General features: G+C 40.2%; 4 protein-coding genes across 4 annotated transcripts; 1 reads left to right on the top strand and 3 right to left on the bottom strand.

The window, feature by feature from the left end:
* Window positions 1-1,921: 1,921 nt before the first annotated feature.
* On the bottom strand, window positions 1,922-4,241 carry LOC113688847 (uncharacterized). The gene is made up of 3 exons (XM_027206653.2): window positions 3,913-4,241; window positions 2,849-3,405; window positions 1,922-2,253 (listed from the first exon to the last, which is right to left on the bottom strand). The coding sequence occupies exons 1-3, from the start codon at window positions 4,084-4,086 to the stop codon at window positions 2,091-2,093; spliced, it is 894 nt and encodes a 297-aa protein (XP_027062454.2). The 5' UTR covers window positions 4,087-4,241; the 3' UTR covers window positions 1,922-2,090.
* A 1,052-nt stretch (window positions 4,242-5,293) lies between these two features.
* On the bottom strand, window positions 5,294-8,621 carry LOC113690714 (uncharacterized). The gene has a single exon (XM_027208713.2). It carries the CDS (start codon window positions 8,051-8,053, stop codon window positions 5,531-5,533), a length of 2,523 nt encoding a protein of 840 aa, XP_027064514.2. The 5' UTR covers window positions 8,054-8,621; the 3' UTR covers window positions 5,294-5,530.
* Window positions 8,622-12,069: 3,448 nt separating this feature from the next.
* On the top strand, window positions 12,070-13,375 carry LOC113690235 (uncharacterized). Its single transcript, XM_027208071.2, has 4 exons — window positions 12,070-12,362; window positions 12,431-12,510; window positions 12,674-12,760; window positions 12,882-13,375. Exons 1-4 carry the CDS (start codon window positions 12,278-12,280, stop codon window positions 13,107-13,109), a joined length of 480 nt encoding a protein of 159 aa, XP_027063872.1. The 5' UTR covers window positions 12,070-12,277; the 3' UTR covers window positions 13,110-13,375.
* Window positions 13,376-13,675: 300 nt separating this feature from the next.
* LOC113688864 (uncharacterized) lies at window positions 13,676-18,321 on the bottom strand. The gene is made up of 7 exons (XM_027206671.2): window positions 17,776-18,321; window positions 16,416-16,643; window positions 16,003-16,076; window positions 15,523-15,682; window positions 15,284-15,403; window positions 15,056-15,164; window positions 13,676-14,128 (listed from the first exon to the last, which is right to left on the bottom strand). Exons 1-7 carry the CDS (start codon window positions 18,028-18,030, stop codon window positions 13,941-13,943), a joined length of 1,134 nt encoding a protein of 377 aa, XP_027062472.1. The 5' UTR covers window positions 18,031-18,321; the 3' UTR covers window positions 13,676-13,940.
* Window positions 18,322-18,455: the final 134 nt, after the last annotated feature.

The following is an 18,455-nucleotide window of genomic DNA, read 5'->3' as shown; positions in this document are numbered from 1 at the left end:
GTTTCTTCCCATTTGTTAACTCCCAAAGGAAACCAAATAAGTTTACAAAATAATAATATATGACTTTTGGAAAAGGAAATTTCTTCCTTGTGCTGGAAGCCAATCATTCGTTGGCATTTCATTCTCTCTCTCTCTCTCTTGTAATTTTTTCTTGGTCAACCTCGATTCCCGTTTTGTATATACTGGGGTGGACAAGGCTGGCAAACACTAAGTCAACGGCTAACCATGCCAACTGATATACAGATGTACGTCAAATTACGATACGCCATTTGCCTGCCTAAGTGGGGAAATGCTAGAAAAAGTCTGGTTAGTATAAATACGGGTGCCATTTCCAAATCCAAATTGACAGGAGATCCTTATTATGCAATTAAACACTAGGGAAAAAAAGGTCTTAATTACATTGAAATTTCAAAACAGCAAATAGTTTAATGAATCTCAGAGATGCAAAATCCCATAAATCAAGAAAAAAGGGTATGAGCCCCCACGGGTTTAGCCACATGGTAGCAGCGTTCCTTTGGAACATTTAGGTCTCGGATTCAAAATTGCGCTATGGGAACGCTTGTGCACTTATCGTGCCTTGGTCGGATTGGGGCGCCGGGCTTGGGCAGCAGGGGATTAGTCGGGCCCCGTAAGGATTGACTCGAACACCCCTGTATTGACAAAAAAAAAAGAAAGAAAAAGGGTATGAATATTGCAAAGATGTTTGAATTGTTACTGAAATTTTGGATGCAAAGACTCAAATAATATTAGAGTATGTACTGAAGTCATAAATCTACTCTGAAATTCCGAAAACAAGTCTTTGCAATATATATATATATACTCTGGAAATTTTGGATTGCAGTTTTTCCGCAAAAAAAAAAAACTTTTGAGATTCCATGAGAATATTTTTATCACATTTTTTTGTTACTTCTTTCATAGCAGCACACGTATAACGGAGTCCTACAATATATAAACGGCCCCTAAGCTTCTTTAATCCAAACCTTATGAATATGTGTGGGGGGAGTAATCTTGGGCCAATCATTAATCATTTGGATTGCCTGTCTGCACTCTGGGTCCAATTTCGGACCATGATTCTTTTACACACAAAACTCTACGTAAATATATTCGAGCTAGCTCAGCTGTGGCTCAACCCATTTAAAGACCCAGAATCACGTCTAAACAATCTATTGGAGTCAGATTGGGTTGGGCGAGCCACTGGGCCAATGGCTCAGTGGCCATCAGGGAGGGGCTTAAGTCCCTCCTTGGACGGTGGGTGAGGGTTCAAACCTCATCTGCAGTTTAAAAAATCTAAGAGTTATGTTAGAGCATTCCTTTTGATCTAGTTGGGTCTGTATACCCACTAGCCTCCTTAGGCTCCCGCTCCTCCCTAGATTAGGATAGAGTATCGTTGCTGACAAAAAAAAAAAGATTGGGTTGGGCGAGACACGTGTATCATCCAACACATGCAATCTGTCCTCCTCCTTTTCTCTTTTTTTTTTTTTCCCTATTTGGTTTGTGTGTCGAACAAATAGTTATGATTCTCATATTTATGAGAGAAAGTAGGTTATTGTCTATGAATAATTTTTTAATACACTATCAGTAAGTATATACACACACAAATGAACGAGTGAATGAGATGTATGTCACATAATCTGATTTCAAATTTAAAATTCACTTGATGCATACGTAACATACATCTACGTCTATTAGTATAAAAAATCGTCTACACTAACAGTATATAAAAATGTAATCCAATATTCACCTCTCTTTGCAACAAATGTGATGATCTAGTGGCATATAATTTTTACGTTACTCTCATAATTCTTATGCATTAGTATACGCCAATATAGATATGATAAATTGTTTTGTGGATAATACGCACTTGGATAAGATCTCTCCTCGTTCCAACTTGAAGCAATTTGCCAAAAAGAAAAAGAAAAAGAAGAAAAAGTTAAAGTGCATAACTGAAAAGCCAATTGCAAGTCTAATGCAAACTTCACGTGAGGCTTCCCAAAGCATCAATCCTATGTTTGGACGTATGTTGCCATGCATTAATACACAGCAGAAGGTGCCAATTCGTTACTGAGGAGAAAAAGAGAAAAAGGCAGCTTTCAAACTTTTAAGGCTTTAACCCCGCCACTGTATGTACAGCGATGGCCACTCCGCATTGTAAACCGGCAACAGTCCCTTTCTGCTTTTGCTGGATCTTCACTTTTTTCATCCATGGCCTTCTCCAAAGAGAACGACCCGAAGCATAGCATCAAAGTGAGTAACCTGGGGAAAAAAAGGTAACATGGGAATGTAAAGTTAGGATCTTTAGACCTTTTAGAATCTAGGACGAATTGGTGGATAAGACTGGCAATATTGGAAAAGACAACAATGCTTTGATCCTTTTCACAAAGCAAATTAAAGTTCCGGGGCTTGGAGATATTCATGTCAACAGACTTTTTGGTTAGGTAATAATCTGCTGTCCTGCTAGCTTCTCCACAAACAAATTTCACCACAATTTTACATTAGACTCTGTGTATTGTCGGACCCACTCCAACACATATTCCATGAAAACATTTAAATTTGTAGTACATTGGTGAACAAAACCTGAGATGTCATATACTACATAATGGACTAATTATTTTACGAACTCGAAAACAAAGGATTACATTTCTTTTTTTTTTTCCTATGCTTGTGTGACAAAAACATATATTCTAAGCATGATTTTCATAGCCCATCTACACAACGTAGCAAAAGATCCAAACTCAGATACAAGACTTGCATTTAGTTCCTAATTCACTTTCCAATCGGCTATGCATGAAATGTATGTTGCTTTCTTGATCTGACTCTAGTTTAAGGTTACTTTTGTATAGTTGGCTACCGTTCCGATGCGATGATGCCTGAGGATCCCTGACCGTTCTTCTGCATGAGATGGCGAGTTTTGGATGGCTGGTACTGATGCAAAGGCGTGGTATTTGTATCTAAATGATGCAAAACTGCCACAGTGATCACCGAAGAAACCAGCATTGGAATCGGACCAAAAATCCACATGAGAAAAGTGATGGCAAAATAGAGAGCCCGCAAGCCAATCGACCAGAAAGTACTTCCTCTGATCACTGCTTTCTCAATCTGGAGCACAGGAATGTCACTATCGGGCGTGGTTATGAGGAAATTTGCAAGAACAAAGAACCCTGCAGTCTGAACAAAGCATCCAAAAGCCACCATGAAGCAGCAAAGAAGAGCTATGTATTTGATGGAAGCAGTCGACGTGCTCGTGTCTCCATAGACGATCCTGCTCTTGGTGATGATGGCGGAATTGCCCCCAAGCCATGCTCCAATAAGAGAGCATAAAACCAGTGAAATTGAAGACAGGGCAGTTGCTGCTGACACTTGGCTGGTGATCACAGATATTGCCATGCTTTTGTGACGACCTTCAACCTGCAATTCGTTTGCCAAAGTGATCAGTGTTATTTTTTAGAATTAATCTTTTATGTATTGACAGCGTATGCACTTTCATCATTGGATGCATGACATATAATCTGAATTTGAATTTAAAACTCAAATTTTGCATATGTGTCGTGCATCTAACCGTGAATATATATATAGTGCTAGTTCATATAAGATTTACTCTTTTATATATGTATGTCGTTAGCATAAAATCAATTCCTCTTGGCTTCAGGTTACAATTTGGCATGTAATGTGATTAGGGCAAACACGGTTGGCTTTCGATGAAATTGATACGGTATATTCATCTCAAAATTAGAAATACACTTGAAGATATATGTTAGGTTTTGTACATGATTTACACGTATAATAAAAATAAAATAACATTAATACACACCAAATCGTATAAAACATACTACAACAAAGGCACAATCACATCAAAATTTCTTGCTATTACAAACGAAAAAGTTGTGGGGAAGGGGGTGGATTTATGTCCCTGACCTGTACCATTCGGTCGACCCAAGCTCTCTTGTTGTGATGCTCATAGCCAATGACTGTGGTGTGTGGATATTTTAGGTACCTGAGGAGAAGGAAGAGGTGGTATGCAAACAAGATGAAGAAACCAACTGGCACCAGCACAAAATCCAAGTATTCCTTTCTCCATGTTAGCCCCATCAACCTTCCTGTCTTGCTCCAAAAATCCAAGTCCTCAATCTGTGTGGAGTTTGCGAGTGAAGTGCCAATCAATTTGATAATTTACACATTGATTAACATTAGAAGCCTTTTTCTTCTTTTTTTTTTTTTTTTTTTAAGTTTAGTTCGAAGCTAGTGGGTTTGGTAATTTCCAAGGAGTCAAACAAATACTTTACTTAAATGTTTGGTTGAGGAATGATGTAATTGATGTGTTCGTTCGTTTGAGTATGAACAAATGGTAACTCCTAAAATATTTCATCACACTGCTTGATCTCTCTCTCTCTCTCTGTGTCCCGGCGGCTAGTGTTTTTTTGCAAACTTTTCCTCTTTCTTAAACGTTACTGGCTGATAAGGTAAGATTTCAGTCGGGACCTCCTGTGTAGGTGGGGGATACTGCTGAGGAAGCCTGCCTAAATATGATTAGCAAATCAAGAAACCAGTTTAACAGCGTCTAATTACTCTGTTACGGCTAGCTCACACTAAAGAAATCTTAATGCAGATGGGGTATAATATGATTATGCTTGGCTTGTTTTCTTGTACTACTTCTCTGGGCTCTTTTTTATGCTGCTCTGGAGTAAGATATTGTAATTCTGAACTTGGGAATTGGAGAACATGCCAGCGAAGTTGCGACATATGGTACTAGTCAATTTCCGGTAGTTTTAAGTAGAGAGCAGGGAAGATGCCGGAGAAGATTCCCTGGCATGCAGGGTTTATCTGGTAAAAGAAGCTGCTGCAAAGTGCAAAAAACACCAACTTAATTGATCCTCATCTCCCGATATAGTTTGAGGGAACCTCAATGTTTTTTTTTTTTTTTTTTTTTTTAAAGAGATCCTCAATTCACTTACCATGCAACTGTGTTTGGATTGCAAGTTTTCAAAGACACAATTACTATGTTTTCGTCGACATATTTTTCGATTATATTTTTACCTTTCATATATTATTAAATCGTTACAGAAATTTTTCTATAAAAAATTCAAAAAAATGCAATCGAAACACGGATCTAACTCGGCTAGTCTTCTCTAACCTTCATACACCACCAGTAAGCAATTGCCATGGTTGAAGGGCCATTTACCACGGTTGAAGACCGAAGGGCCGATTGGAGAAAGAAAAGGTGAAAAGATTAATATAATTATACTAGTAATTACTACTCAAAAATTCATTACAAACGAAAAAAAAAAAAAAAACAAAATTTGCTAAAAGGGGCACATCTCATCTCATGTACAAACATGCTAAATAAAGTACACTACCAAGATACCTGTGCAAACTGCAAAGCAACACTACTGGACTAGATGGAGTTTTCGACTATCATAGGAAAGGGCAAAAAATGAAACTAAAAGAAAGAAAAACACACTAATACAATTTCCAATACCACGCTAACCCGCACACTACAGATTCGCTGTCCTTTGCCACCTCAGCTTGGCTCGGCTCAGAACCCAACCCCAGCCGCGCCGACCCCGAACGTGGCACTACGATGCGGCTCAAGCTTCCTATTCTTCCAGAAACAAGCCTCCGGCATAAGCTTAGCCGCCGCCGTCCTCATGGGCTCGGACTTACACCTGGTCAACACAAACGGCTCGTAACCCCCGGCGTTCACCAGCTTCTGTTCAATCATGGCCGCCATGGACACAGCTGCCGCCGCCGGCAGAGAGCAGGAAGACCTCGGTGGCAGAAAAATCTCCGCCTGCTGTTGCTCTTGCTGTTGGGACATAAGCTCCTGCGGCGGTGGGTGTGGTTGTGGTCCCATTGGAGGAGGGGGAGGATTATTGGAGTTGGCGCAGCTGACTTCCTTCTTGGGGTCCTGTGGAGCGTTGACTAATTTCTTGTTGGTGACAGCTGCTGCTGGCCGCCTCTCCGGCAACCATCGGACGAAGTCCGTACTGCAGACCCATGTCTCCTTGGAAACTTCCATTGACAGCTTCGGCTCACACATCATCAATAGCAAACATTCCGGCAGCGCATTTGACGATGATGATGAGTTTTCCTTTTCTTCATCCTCCTGGATAGTCTCTGTCTCTATGGTGGTGCCTTTGGTCTCATCATTTTTATCAACTTCCACATCTTCGTCATTCTCCTCTTGTGGCGGTTCTTGGCTTTCTTGCCCATCTGCTGCTTCAATTTGCTCGACCTTTTCACTTTCAGAGCCGTTTTCTCCATCATCAGCTTCAGATAACAAAAAGGTAGTGGTTAACTGTTTTGTTTCATCATTATCTGTTTCCTGCTCCTCCAAAGATGTAGATGTTTCATGTGGGATTTCTGCCTCGTCTTCGATGTTTGACTCGTCTGTTTTTGCTTCATTTTCTTCTTCCAGATCAGCTTCTTCTACAGGAAGGAATTCTACCGTTGCTTCTTTCTTCAGTGCTTCGCCTTCAGAACCCTCCTCCTGTCTATCTGAGCTTTCTTCAGAGGACAATGAATCACGAGAAATTGGCATGCTCTGTTCTTCTTTCTCCTCTTCCACAGCCTGTCCCTGAATCAGATTTCTCTGCATGTTTTCTGCCATTTCCTCATCTAATAAATCATCTTCAAATGAATGTAAACCTGTTTCTACTTCTTCTTCTTCATCCGCCTCTTCACTTACTATCAATATCTGCATTTTCCCTTTGCTCACTTCCAATCCCTTGCTGCTATGCTTGCCTGGCTTCTCATCTTCAACGTCTTCTTGAACAAATTCTTGCATATCATTTGCCAAGATTGCTTCTTTTTCCAGCTCCTCCTCTGCCTCTTCATTGCTCTCAGCTGAAACCAACTGTTCCACCACTTCATCCCTTACTTCCACCTCTATTTTGGCCTCCTCGTTTACAATTTCAAGATCCTGTGCAGGTACTTCCACCAATTCCCCATTTCCTTCACCATTCTCCTCCTCTGCTTCATTTTCATCATCTTTTGGAGCAGGGGACTCCCAGAACCGATTAGCAAGAGTAGCAACCTTCATGGGATCAGATCTACACCTCATCAACAAAAGAGCGTTCTTGGGAGGGACACAAATGCTCACTCTAGCTTTCTCTTCTTCTTCCTCTCCCTTCACTGCAATCATTTCTTCCTTGAACTCTATATCCTCGAAAACATGCCTTCTTGAACTCCTCATCGACGTCCTCTCCCTCGCCTCGGTTCCGACCTCCTCATCTCCACCACCTACAACCAACTCTATTTCCCTACTTTTCCCACCCTCGCAATCCTGCAATGCAACAAACCATCTGGCGAAAACAGCCCCACATGAACTCTGCCCACTATTATCATTACCATTATTCCCCTCTTCCCCGTGCCCTCCCTGCCCAATGTTTCCAGCCTTCTCTTCTTTCTCCCTGTCATTTGTCGAAAAACAAGATGACCGGCAAGGAAACAAGCAGCTAAATTCAGCTCCAAATGCCCTTAAGCCCTCACAAATCGTCACAGGCAAATGCACCCACCTCTGATTCCTCTGTGGTAGACATTCTTGCTGCTGAAAATGGGAGCTCGAGTTCGCCGGTGGTGCATACCTCTGTTGTTGCTGAGTCCTATTACAAGCACCTAATTCTTCACCACTAATTTTCAAGTCATCGTTCGACAATTGCTCTACTTTCCTAAAACTCGCCTCCCCAGCACTTCGCCTCCTTGACAAACTTCTCGTTTGCTTTACTTTCTTCTTGGTCTTAACTCGCACCTGCCCAATGCAAGTGACCTTTGGGGAAGAAGGTTCCGGGTTTTCGAATGCGCAGCCTCTTTTTTTCCCTCCCGTGGGGAACATTGGAGAAGCTTGGCCTCCCTTGATGCTTCCATTAGTCCTGAGTCTCCTGCTGAGAGATGTAGGCAGAGAAATTGGAGGGTCACGAGCCCGACCTGGGCTTAGAATAGATTTGGCTATTTTCATTGAAGATGAAGCAGAAAGGCGAGATGTGAAGCAGACGAAGAGCTCACTGCTTGTGCTAGCTGTGCCTGGAGTTGTTCTATGATGGGGTCTATCTAGCTCCATTTCTTCGGGTGTTAAATTTTTTTTTTTTTCTTTTTTTTACGGTTTTACCGATCTATCATGCAGCTGGGGGTGGGGGCAAGGAGGTAGAGTTTTCGTGCTGTCTCGGGGGGCATGAAACTGTGAATGAAAGTGATTAAAGCTGCGTGGGATTTTAATGGTGGGATGGCAGAAGTACACAGCAGCAGGCAGAGAAGCGATGTGAGGAAGACTGTGAATTCGTGCGCGTTGTAGTGGACTGCATAGTGAAGTGAAAGGTTGGAAACAGACTCATGATAGATAGACACATGAAAATCTATCAGAGTGAGTGAACGAGAGAAAGAGTAATGAGAAAGAATAGAATAGAACAGAACAGGATAGGCTGTTGATGAGGATGCCGATATGCTCTCTTTGTCTTATAGCTAAAAAGTAAAGATTACGTTAAGGAGCCTTTTAAGGGGCATTCGGGTTTCATCACAAAAATGTAATGGAGCGAGTGATGGATGCCCTTCAACCAACTCATAAATTCGGTTGCCAGTCTTCCCCTCTAAGTTCTACTACTAAAATCTGAGGGTTGAGGGGGCGAATGGGCAGTGCAGGAGGGAAGGAGCTTTCTGAAGATGCATACATACATGCTGACAAGTCACAAAGCATACAATAACAAAGCATGTGATGCAAAATTGCAAAGACTATCAGTTATCTCTGCTATCAATAATAATAATATTATTGCATTCTTGGTATCATTATATGCATGAGAATCTTCAATTGCTGTTCACTCAAATGGTTTCATGTAAAGCTCCATTATCATCTGCGTTAACTACAGAAGTGGCAAGATTGCGCAAAGTTTTTTATTATTTGCGGCTTACATGTTTCTCCATTTTGAGACCCTCTCGTGCATTTTGCTACACTGAAGAAAAAATGACACTAAGGTATATTTCAAAACTCACGAGTCTGTGCATTTTTGGCCAAACACTGGATAAATTTTCATGTTATGAAAAAATATGTCGGGTGCCATTGGCCTTTTCGCCTCAAAATTTAGCTCAAAAGATAAGGCATTCCGCCCCTTTCACAGCTACGGGATAAATTCGACAATATTCCTCTTACACATTGGGACCTAGGTTGATTCATCGGACGGGCAAGCAATATTAATAAAGTGTCTATTGGAAGGAGTATAAGATCATTTAATTGTCTATTGGGATGATTTGTCATAATCGGATTCTGATACCAGTAGTATTATTGGGTGCTGTTGGTCAAGCCTTCTTATTTCAAAAGGTTCATTAAAAGATCGGTGGTGAGACTTTTTTCACATTTATAATCAGGTTTATCCTATTCATTTCGTGATCGATGTGAAATAAATTCAACAAAATATACCGAACCCATTACTTTATGACCAAAAATTGAAACTTGAAGTTAAGTATTACCTAATCATTGATTAAAGGCCTCCTTGGTTTCTTAGGTCATCGTCCAATACAGTAGTGTAGTCAATTGGTAAAGCCAACATAGTCCACAGAATAGTTGAGCAATGATCAATAGATGATTATGATGATGATGGAGAAGCAAGTTGAGGGAGTGACAAGATCATGGAGGCACTTTGCAAAAGGAGCAAGGAGCAGCCTAAATGTTACTCAACTGGTAAGATAAGTGGAATGTGATGCAAAATCCTCCATGAACGTGGCCAGGTAGTCTCTCGTATGGACAATTAGCAACAGGACGAAAACAACAAAAAGATGATAATGGCCTCTCGTCACTCACGACTGAACCGGCTGCTCTCTTGGGAATGTCAATCAACACCACCATCCATGATCCATCCTTTCCTTGAATGTACTACTATAGTAATTTAGTAGCAGAATTGTGTGTGTTTGGGGAGTTCATCCATTCCTCCTCTGATTCTCCTGGTCTTCACGCGATGAATGGCATTTTTGGTATTATGCCCTAAATAAAAGGGTAATTTGGAAGTCAAATCACATGGGCTGGTCGATGGGGACGAGGTCGAAAGAGGAAAGAATCCAAGGGTGCACGTGACTGCAGTCCTGTTGGGAAGAAAGAAGCTGCATTAAGCTAAAATGTTTTACCAAATCATAGACCATGACTTCCTGGACTCACTCGACTTATGTCACGTGCGAAACAATCGCGGCAACGGTTTAATAATTACTACTCCTTCCTTGAGGACCTTGACTATTAAACACGAGTTAATATGGCATTACGCGAATTAAATATTTGACACGCGCTTGACCGGAGAATTGGTCTGAGGATGTGTCCAAGACCAAATGCGTCGTTGGCAGAAGGGATCTGTTGCTCTGCTAGTTTGCTTCACCCTTCACGCACGGCATGGATAGCTGCGCGGGCATGAGCGCGTGAGGTAGAGAAAGCGAGCGCCATCATCATCCTCTACGTCTGTGCCCAACTCTGCTTGTCAAACTTGAACCAATAGCACTTGCCCACGTCAACAATCATTTTGAAAAGTTGATCTGACGTGGCATTAGCTTATTAGTTGGTCTATTACTTTTTAAGCTAGAGGTTACTTTTTAGCACTGGCAGATGGCAAATGAAGCAACAATGGTTAAGAAGAGGGTAAAACGTGATGGGTTCAAACTTCTAAGTGAAATGATGACCGAAATAATAATGTGGGACAAGTGTCCCTTGAAGAAAAGGGCTTTTGACCAAGACCACGGAAAGATGACAAGACCAGTTATGAATTAAGTAAGGGGGCAAAGTAATGGACCAAAAGTTCCTACTTTTTGTTAAGCGGGTAAGTACTGCTAATGAGGAGTGGTAGACAGCAAAGGCCATTTTTGGTTCTCTGTAAGGAAAGCCCAACTGCCACCAGGACAAAGCAGCCATCTCGCCTCGTGGTCACTGCCAAACACTTACTTAAGTTTTGATGGGATGTCAAAAGATTCAAACATTATTATCCATCGATTTGTCATTATATGTTCTTATTATCTTCAGTGACTTTCTTTCACGGAATTTTTACTTTCATCGGCTCTTCTTTTTTTTTTAAAATTAAAATAGATTAGGCTATAGAAATTTGTTGTGACCAAATAATAATAATAAAGAAAGCCCAAGTGTAAGTGAAAAGGGTGTTTTATTCCACTTTAATTAGTTAAGTGAGTGATCAATTCCACCCCACATGGAAAAAAGGATCAGGTAGTCCTCACACCACTAAACGATTTTGCTTCATTAAAGATTAGAAATGACTCTTGATGGAGAATAAGGACCAATTGGCAGCAACTGCAAAAGAGAGGGCTTCAGCAATTCTCAGCCTATTTCCATGCCCAACACTTCATCGCCAGGCCGATTCCTTTGCTAACTCAACATGTAGACTCAGGCCCATTGCTCCTTGGAATGCTCATGCAAGCAAATTGGGCTCTTGGCACTAAACTAATAGAGCCAAAATCTTTTTTTTTTTTTTTTTTTTTTGCCCTTTTGGTGCAAGGAGAGGGACTTGAAGCATTATAAGAGATAAATGAAGGGTTTCAAAGTCAAATTGGAGACCTGCCTGGTCAATTACGGCTTGTTTTTGGTTGATTATTTTAACTAGTTTTAGATTCTGATTCTAGTTACCAAATTTTTATGATGATCTCGGCTGCTTCTGTATTTTGATTATAGATTTTTGAATCACTACAAAAGTTAAAATCTACAATCATCAAAATAGTAATTTTTACACATTCCAATTATTTTTAATAATTATTTACCGATCACTAAAGCAACCGAGAACAAAGTCTTAGTCAGTGCCTCTCAATGCATATTGGCATTTGAACAAAAGTTCAAAGTTAAGTTGAAACTTTTTTGGCTATCTGCTCTTTTGAGAAAAACTTCGGACAACACTTGTTTAAGATTAGCTCCATTCGAATTATGGTTCAGGGCCCCAGTTTTAAAGACCCGAAAACATATTCTCAAGTTTATTTATTACAATTATTATTGTTAGGCCCAGTCCAGTAGCATTTTTCTATGTGTGGGTTGGGCTGCGTGAGGGTGGGGTGGGGTGGGGGGGGGGGGCGAAAATAATGACATTGATGAAATAGACGATAACGCAGAGGCATAGAGGCCTGAGTATTGTGCTGCGCTGTGCCATTCTTCTTCCTCATGAAACTTTTTTTTTTTGTTGCTCTTTTATCTCAATCCAAAATTTGAGCTAAATATCATCGGAAGTTGCACACAACAGTTGAACATGTGATCAAATGATTTGCGGCGTAGAAATTTGAGTAGAGTAAAGCAAAACTGGGGACAGTTAACAAAACAACAATAATGATCATACCAGTTATTAAGCTTGGAACGCTTGCTCTGAGGACCATCTCAAAGCCAATCGCTAATAGGCTCAAGAAAGATGCCGGTTTGCACCCCAAATTTCGTGATTTCATCATCAACATTGCTCAGGTCTAATTTATGGATATTCATCAGATCTTCTGATCCGCCCGCTGAACGAGGAGAGGGCTGTACAAGCAGCCGCAGATATTCTTGGAGAACTCTTCGTTTTCGCAGTAAGTTCTGCAATCGCAATTTGATCATGCTCTTGATGAGATGGCTAATAGATTGATAGTTTGTAGTCGTAACTTGGTAAGATAAGATCCCAAAAAATCCCAGGCATTGTTCATTAGTGTCTTTCACCGGACTGTTATCACAATTTTGAAGTTCGTTTATTAGGTAGCAGGACTTGCTTTAGTCTATGAGGTGCAAAGAAGTTCAAGAGCAGAGGCTAGGAAGGAGGAAAAGAGGAAGCAAGAAATGGAGGTGATGTCTTTTAATTCTTGTGTCTAATCCTCGCATCACTTGCCAAGGACGGTCACTTTTCAGCTCTTTCTCCCGGAAATTTGAGTCAATGGCAATTAACTCGGTAATTTTTTTTGATTAGGCGATACAGCAAAAGAACCAAGAACTAGCGAAAGAAGTTGAAACTCTAAAGAATAAGGTGGAAGAAGTTGGAAATTTGCAGCGCAAATTGGAAGAGGTGGAGCTGGCTGCCAAAAGATGCAGCATGTTCTGGAATGCTCAGACAACTGCTTACAGATCGGAAAGCAGACTCAAGCAAGCAACACAGGAGAGTTCATGCACTGACTTAGGCACAATTGGATACAATTGACCCACAAATGTTGCCGCCCAAAGAAACATGCTCTTTGAAAGCGGTATTTTACAAGTTGCCCTCTGCGTGCAACTGATAAGCGTATTTTCCTAGCAATTACTATGGTGTGAAAGTGAAAACTTTTCACTACATTTTGGTGAGATAGGAGAAGCTTTTGCTAGTAATTCGCTGATGCTTGCCCTCCATACTCGAGCTTTCAATCTGTGAAGCTGGTTTCTAAGCTGAATTGATTTTGTTCAGATGGCTACCGAGCATACTTGGGTGAACGTCCGTCCGGCATGCAATTTTTTTCTGTTTGTTAAATTCACACAGCGACATTGCAGTGCCTTTCCTTTAATCATATAACACAAGCACTCTCCTTGGCTTATGTACTTCCAATGATACGTGGGAGTGGGCATTGCCAAGTGAGTTTAAAACTTGAAAGCAAGAAAAATTAGTCAATGGATTTTTGATTCACCAATGTTAAAAGTGATGCTTGTGAAACTCTTTTATCCCAAAGACCCGAGTTTTTTCTTCTTAGAAGCTGAAGGTGCCCGTTCGAGCTTGGGCAAATTGACAACTTGGAGTTTAGCGAAATAAAAATTAAGCTCTCAAGTAAATGACGAACTTAGCAACCCAATCGCATGCCTACTTATTAGTTTCGCCTAAACAACTACAAAATTAAGAACATCCCAATTATCTACATATGCCTTCGGATGACCATTCACAATGTCGTATATAGCATATGCACACTTGCATTTCTGAACAACAATCTTCGAATCATATCTTCCTGTCACATAACAGCAAGAGCAATTAAGTCGGGTAGACTCACTCTCAGTTTCTGCAGGCCTTTCATTTTTCAAGCTCCAGCACAATTTTACCAGGAACATGCCCTTTTCTATCCTTTGCTTGATGGGCCTCTCTAACCTGTGTGATGGAAAACGTTTTTTCAACTGGTATTTTCAACCTTCCAGCCTCAGATAGCCTGCGGATTTCCTCTAAACCTTCAGCATCAGCCCTCATGTAAGTCCACCAGTATTCTGTACCATATCATACCAAAGAATTGGTCAAGTAACCGCAAATGGTTATCTGGAAATTGAATTCTAGGGAACGTTAGTTCCAATGACACAAAGTAGTTTTATCTAAACTACCAAAGAAAGACGTACAGGTTAATGCTATGAAATTCCAAATGATCATCAAATTCATTATCATATGGGAAGCATCAGTCAGAAACCCAAGCATCATATAATAGGAAGCTGCACTTCATCCATCGACAAAATCCCAAGTGCACATATTTTAGGAACCTTGTGCAATGGGATATCGAGCACATATATGAACTCTTTACCATGAGAATCCCAGTTTTCCCTCTACTGATGTGGTGTAACACACTTCTAGGAAATTGAGTGTCTTCCAAAACCAAGAAGTCTGGCATGAAAGATGATTTTCATCCTCACCGTCCATTTGAGATATAACCATCTCACCACAAGTAGATGAGAAGTTCTTCTCAAACTCAAAGTGGTTTCTAGAAAACAATTCATGAAAGTTGGCACACATTGATCAAAGAGTTTCATGCCCAAACGAACAACAGGTGATATGGAGTAACTCTTCCAGAAAATGCAGAAATCTATCACTAGATATTCTAAAACTTTCTGATGGCACCCTGCTTCTTAGGCCTTTTGTCATACTCATCAAAGAAGTTCTTAGTAGAAAAGAAACAGCCATACTCTGGTTTCCCTGATACAAGGTGAATAAGAACTAACTGAATATAAGGTGATGCTCAGGCACACAAATTGATAGATATTGTGCTTAGGCTCAAAAATTGACACAGCATTATAATGTAAACCCACACATAATTATGCTAGAAAAAATTTCAAGTCAGCAAGCAAAATTAATACATATATCTTGCTGTACTTCAATTTGAGCAATAATATCTTCAACACAGATTCTTATCTATTGGAAAACATTACCTATTCCATGAGAATATCGATACTGTATTTGTTTCTTTAACAAAATTCCTGTTGCCAATGGGAGGCCAATAGCCAATCCATACCTATCAGTTAGTGATGCAGCTTCCCCCTATGCAGATAAAAAATAAAAACTTCAATATCATTATGTCCAAAATCAATTAGAAAAGAAAGAAAAATTTTTTTGTCTAAGGAAAACAAAGGACAACTAAAGTATCATAAATCTAATACCTGCAGTGTCATGTAATGTCCTCCCCTCTTTAGAAGATTTATCCCTATTCTTTCAGTCTCAGGCAGACCAATTGTGTCCAGAACAGCATCAAAATAGCCTTTCATTGCTACTTCAAGATCCTGAAACCACCAAAATATCTCAATTTACATAAGGAATTGTGCAAATACTCTAGCCCATCAGAAAAATACATTCAAAGTAGAGATTGACGAAATATACATAATGTAATTGACATCATCACCTCCATGTTATAGTCAACAGCATCCTCAGCACCAGCTGCCAGAACACGATCAATACTTTCACCTCCACAAGTGGTTGAAACATGGCAGCCAGCAGCTACTGCGAGCTGAATAGCGGAAAGACCAACTGCACCCCCTCCACCCACCACTAGTACTCTTTGCCTAAAAGATTTGGTACAAGAAAGCAAGTCATGCAGGTATATAGTATTACAAAAATTTTAAGGAACATTTAGTGGCTAGTTTTCTTATGATTTAAGCTTTATTCAATTTCAAACAATGATTATTTGCTTTTAAGTGGAATGAAGTATGTAGACAAAAAGAAGATGATTATTACATCATTAATACAATCACAGGGACCAGTTAAGAGCTTAAAATTCATTGGCAACTTGGGCATACACAAGTAAAAAATCATCAGAGAATGACCTGACATCCCACTCCAAAATTAATGGCTGCTGCCTTAGAGTCTAAAGAAAAATAATTACCCCTGTGCAATTCTGGCTGTACTCTTCAATGCACGCCAGGCAGTCAGAGCTGCAAAAGGAATTGCACTTGCTTCCTGTGGGATATTAAAAGAGTATGAATACTTTCTGCTAAGAAACAAAAAATATGAATATAAACATCACAACAGAAGGCAATTAGGATGGGATCAAATGGGGGAAAAATAAAAGAAATGAAAAGCTGGATGAAGCCCAATTAGATTGGAGCAATAGTCAATTATCAAAAACTATATAAGCTCTCAGGAAATTCAAAGAGAAAAAAAGAAAGCACACATGGTAGCTGAAAGATATGCATCATTTTGTTGTTTGAGCACATAGATCAGAGTGCTTAAAGGAACAAAGAGATTTCCATCAATGGATTAAGTAGCATACTAAACAGACAAAAAGACAAGACATACCACATGTGAAATAGGAGCTGGTTTTGGCGCAAGTTCATCTTCTGCAAGAATGGCATAGTCAGTGTAAGTACCCCTAACAGCGGTTGGGTGCAACGCACCAAACACTTCCTGCCCAATTCCGAGGGAGCGTACAGAGTTTCCTATAGCTGCAACTTCACCACTAATATCACGGCCCAAAATCAAGGGCATGAGTGGCTCAAAAATTGAACGACCATAGCCTGCTCGCATCTGAAAAATAGAAGATTCTGAGAGAGTAAAATTTCTTGTTTAACCTATGAATGAATCAGAGGAAACATGGCTATTAAGAAAAGTTGCTCCAAAATACATCCACATCTTAGATGAATTAAACCATGCAAGGATTTACATAAAACTTCCCCAACATATGTTGAGGCGAGATTGCAGATGTCTTTAGAGCAGAAATCAGAACATCAATGTTTATTAGATGATTTTGAGAATAAACAACTTGTAGTGGATATCTTCCTGTAACCAGTCACTTAACCTTTTAAACAACAAATTTTCACCCGAACAAATCAGCACGAAAGATAATATGCACTCTAAAAGCATCTTTGAGGGAGTCATGACTTGGCAACGGGCTACAAAGTCCGACTGATCTTTGTGCAGGTAAATAAATAGATAAATTTCGATGTTGTATCATTTGTCTTTCTTCATTCATAATCTAATTACATTTATGACATAAACAATCAAGTTCGTCCAAAACGCAATCTAAATCACCAAAAAGCCTAAAATGCCAATCTCAAGCTTATCAGATGAAGTGTGATTCCAGCCATCATTGCATTGTTGTCATGGTAATATTCGTGGCATGCCAGATCCAGAGTGTTGACAAATATCTTTTGCTCCAGTTCTTTGAAATTTTTGACCATTTAACTGCAAGAATCTGTTTTTTTTTTCTCATTAATAGACCCATCCATGAAATTTCAAAATCTTAATGAAGTTCGTCTCTATGAGTTCTTTTGTCTATTCAATGATATTCAACCCAGCCAGATGCTGTAAGCTACAGTTCCTCCCCCCCGCCCCCCTCTTTTCTTTCTGAATGACATTGCGACTCTTTCAATCTACTATCGTTTTAGCGTCCTCCAAATCCATAACAGGACACGTAATACAGCCCTTCACATTATTATCCACAGACGCGAAATTCCTGACTAGTAAAGCGCGTCATCTTACATGCACAAAATTTCATATACCTATACGTGTATAAAACACACCATCTTTTTCTCACGATCCAGACAACAAAACAGTGCTTAAAGGATAAATTAACATTCAGCCTCCAGAAAAAATAAACTGATGAAAAGGCGTAAGCAATTCAAGCTTTAACACTGATAGTCGCAATTCATATACTCACTCGAGTGTCGAGCGGATTAATAGAGACGGCGCGAGCGCGGACGAGAACCTCATTAGGCTTCAAATCAGGAACATTAACATTATCACGGAGCTCGAGAACATCGGGACCGCCGAATCGCGGCAACAACACCGCTCTACAGCTGGTCACAATGCTTCTATTACAAGTCTTAAACCCTTGCCTACTCCGTAATGATCCATTTCCAGTAATTCTATCACTAACTTTCGTTATTTCAGGCTTTCGCAGTAGTAACCGCATCCTCCACCTCCGCAATTCGGAGAAGCGCTAATATTGCAGCTAAAATTTTTAAACGAAGCTAAGAAATTGCAATTTACAGGCGGAAATGCGTGATGAACATAGAAATTGTAGGTTTAAATTGGAGAAGGTTTGTTTGAAAGAGAAAGCTAGAGAGAGAAGAGGACGTGTAAGTGTTATTGTCCGCAGAAGCGAGAGCTTTCGCAACGATGGCAGTCATTCGAGGACGCTTCTCAACTTAGTTCAGTTGCGAGGACTCAGCAGAAGGCTTGCATTCCATTTTTGGTATTTACACCCCCAAGTTTCTCCGAGATTTACACATCACACAAGGGAGGCTCAACGACGTCGTTTCCAATTGATATTAGTATTTCTTGTTTTGGCTTTTTGCCCATTTAGGGTTTTTTTTCGGGGATTTGGGAAAGGAATAA

The sequence above is a fragment of the Coffea arabica genome, chromosome 5c, assembly GCF_036785885.1.
Source record: "Coffea arabica cultivar ET-39 chromosome 5c, Coffea Arabica ET-39 HiFi, whole genome shotgun sequence".
In the NCBI taxonomy this organism is placed as follows: domain Eukaryota; kingdom Viridiplantae; phylum Streptophyta; class Magnoliopsida; order Gentianales; family Rubiaceae; genus Coffea; species Coffea arabica.
Note: the sequence above shows the minus strand (reverse complement) of the source record. Positions and strands in the feature narration are given on the sequence as shown.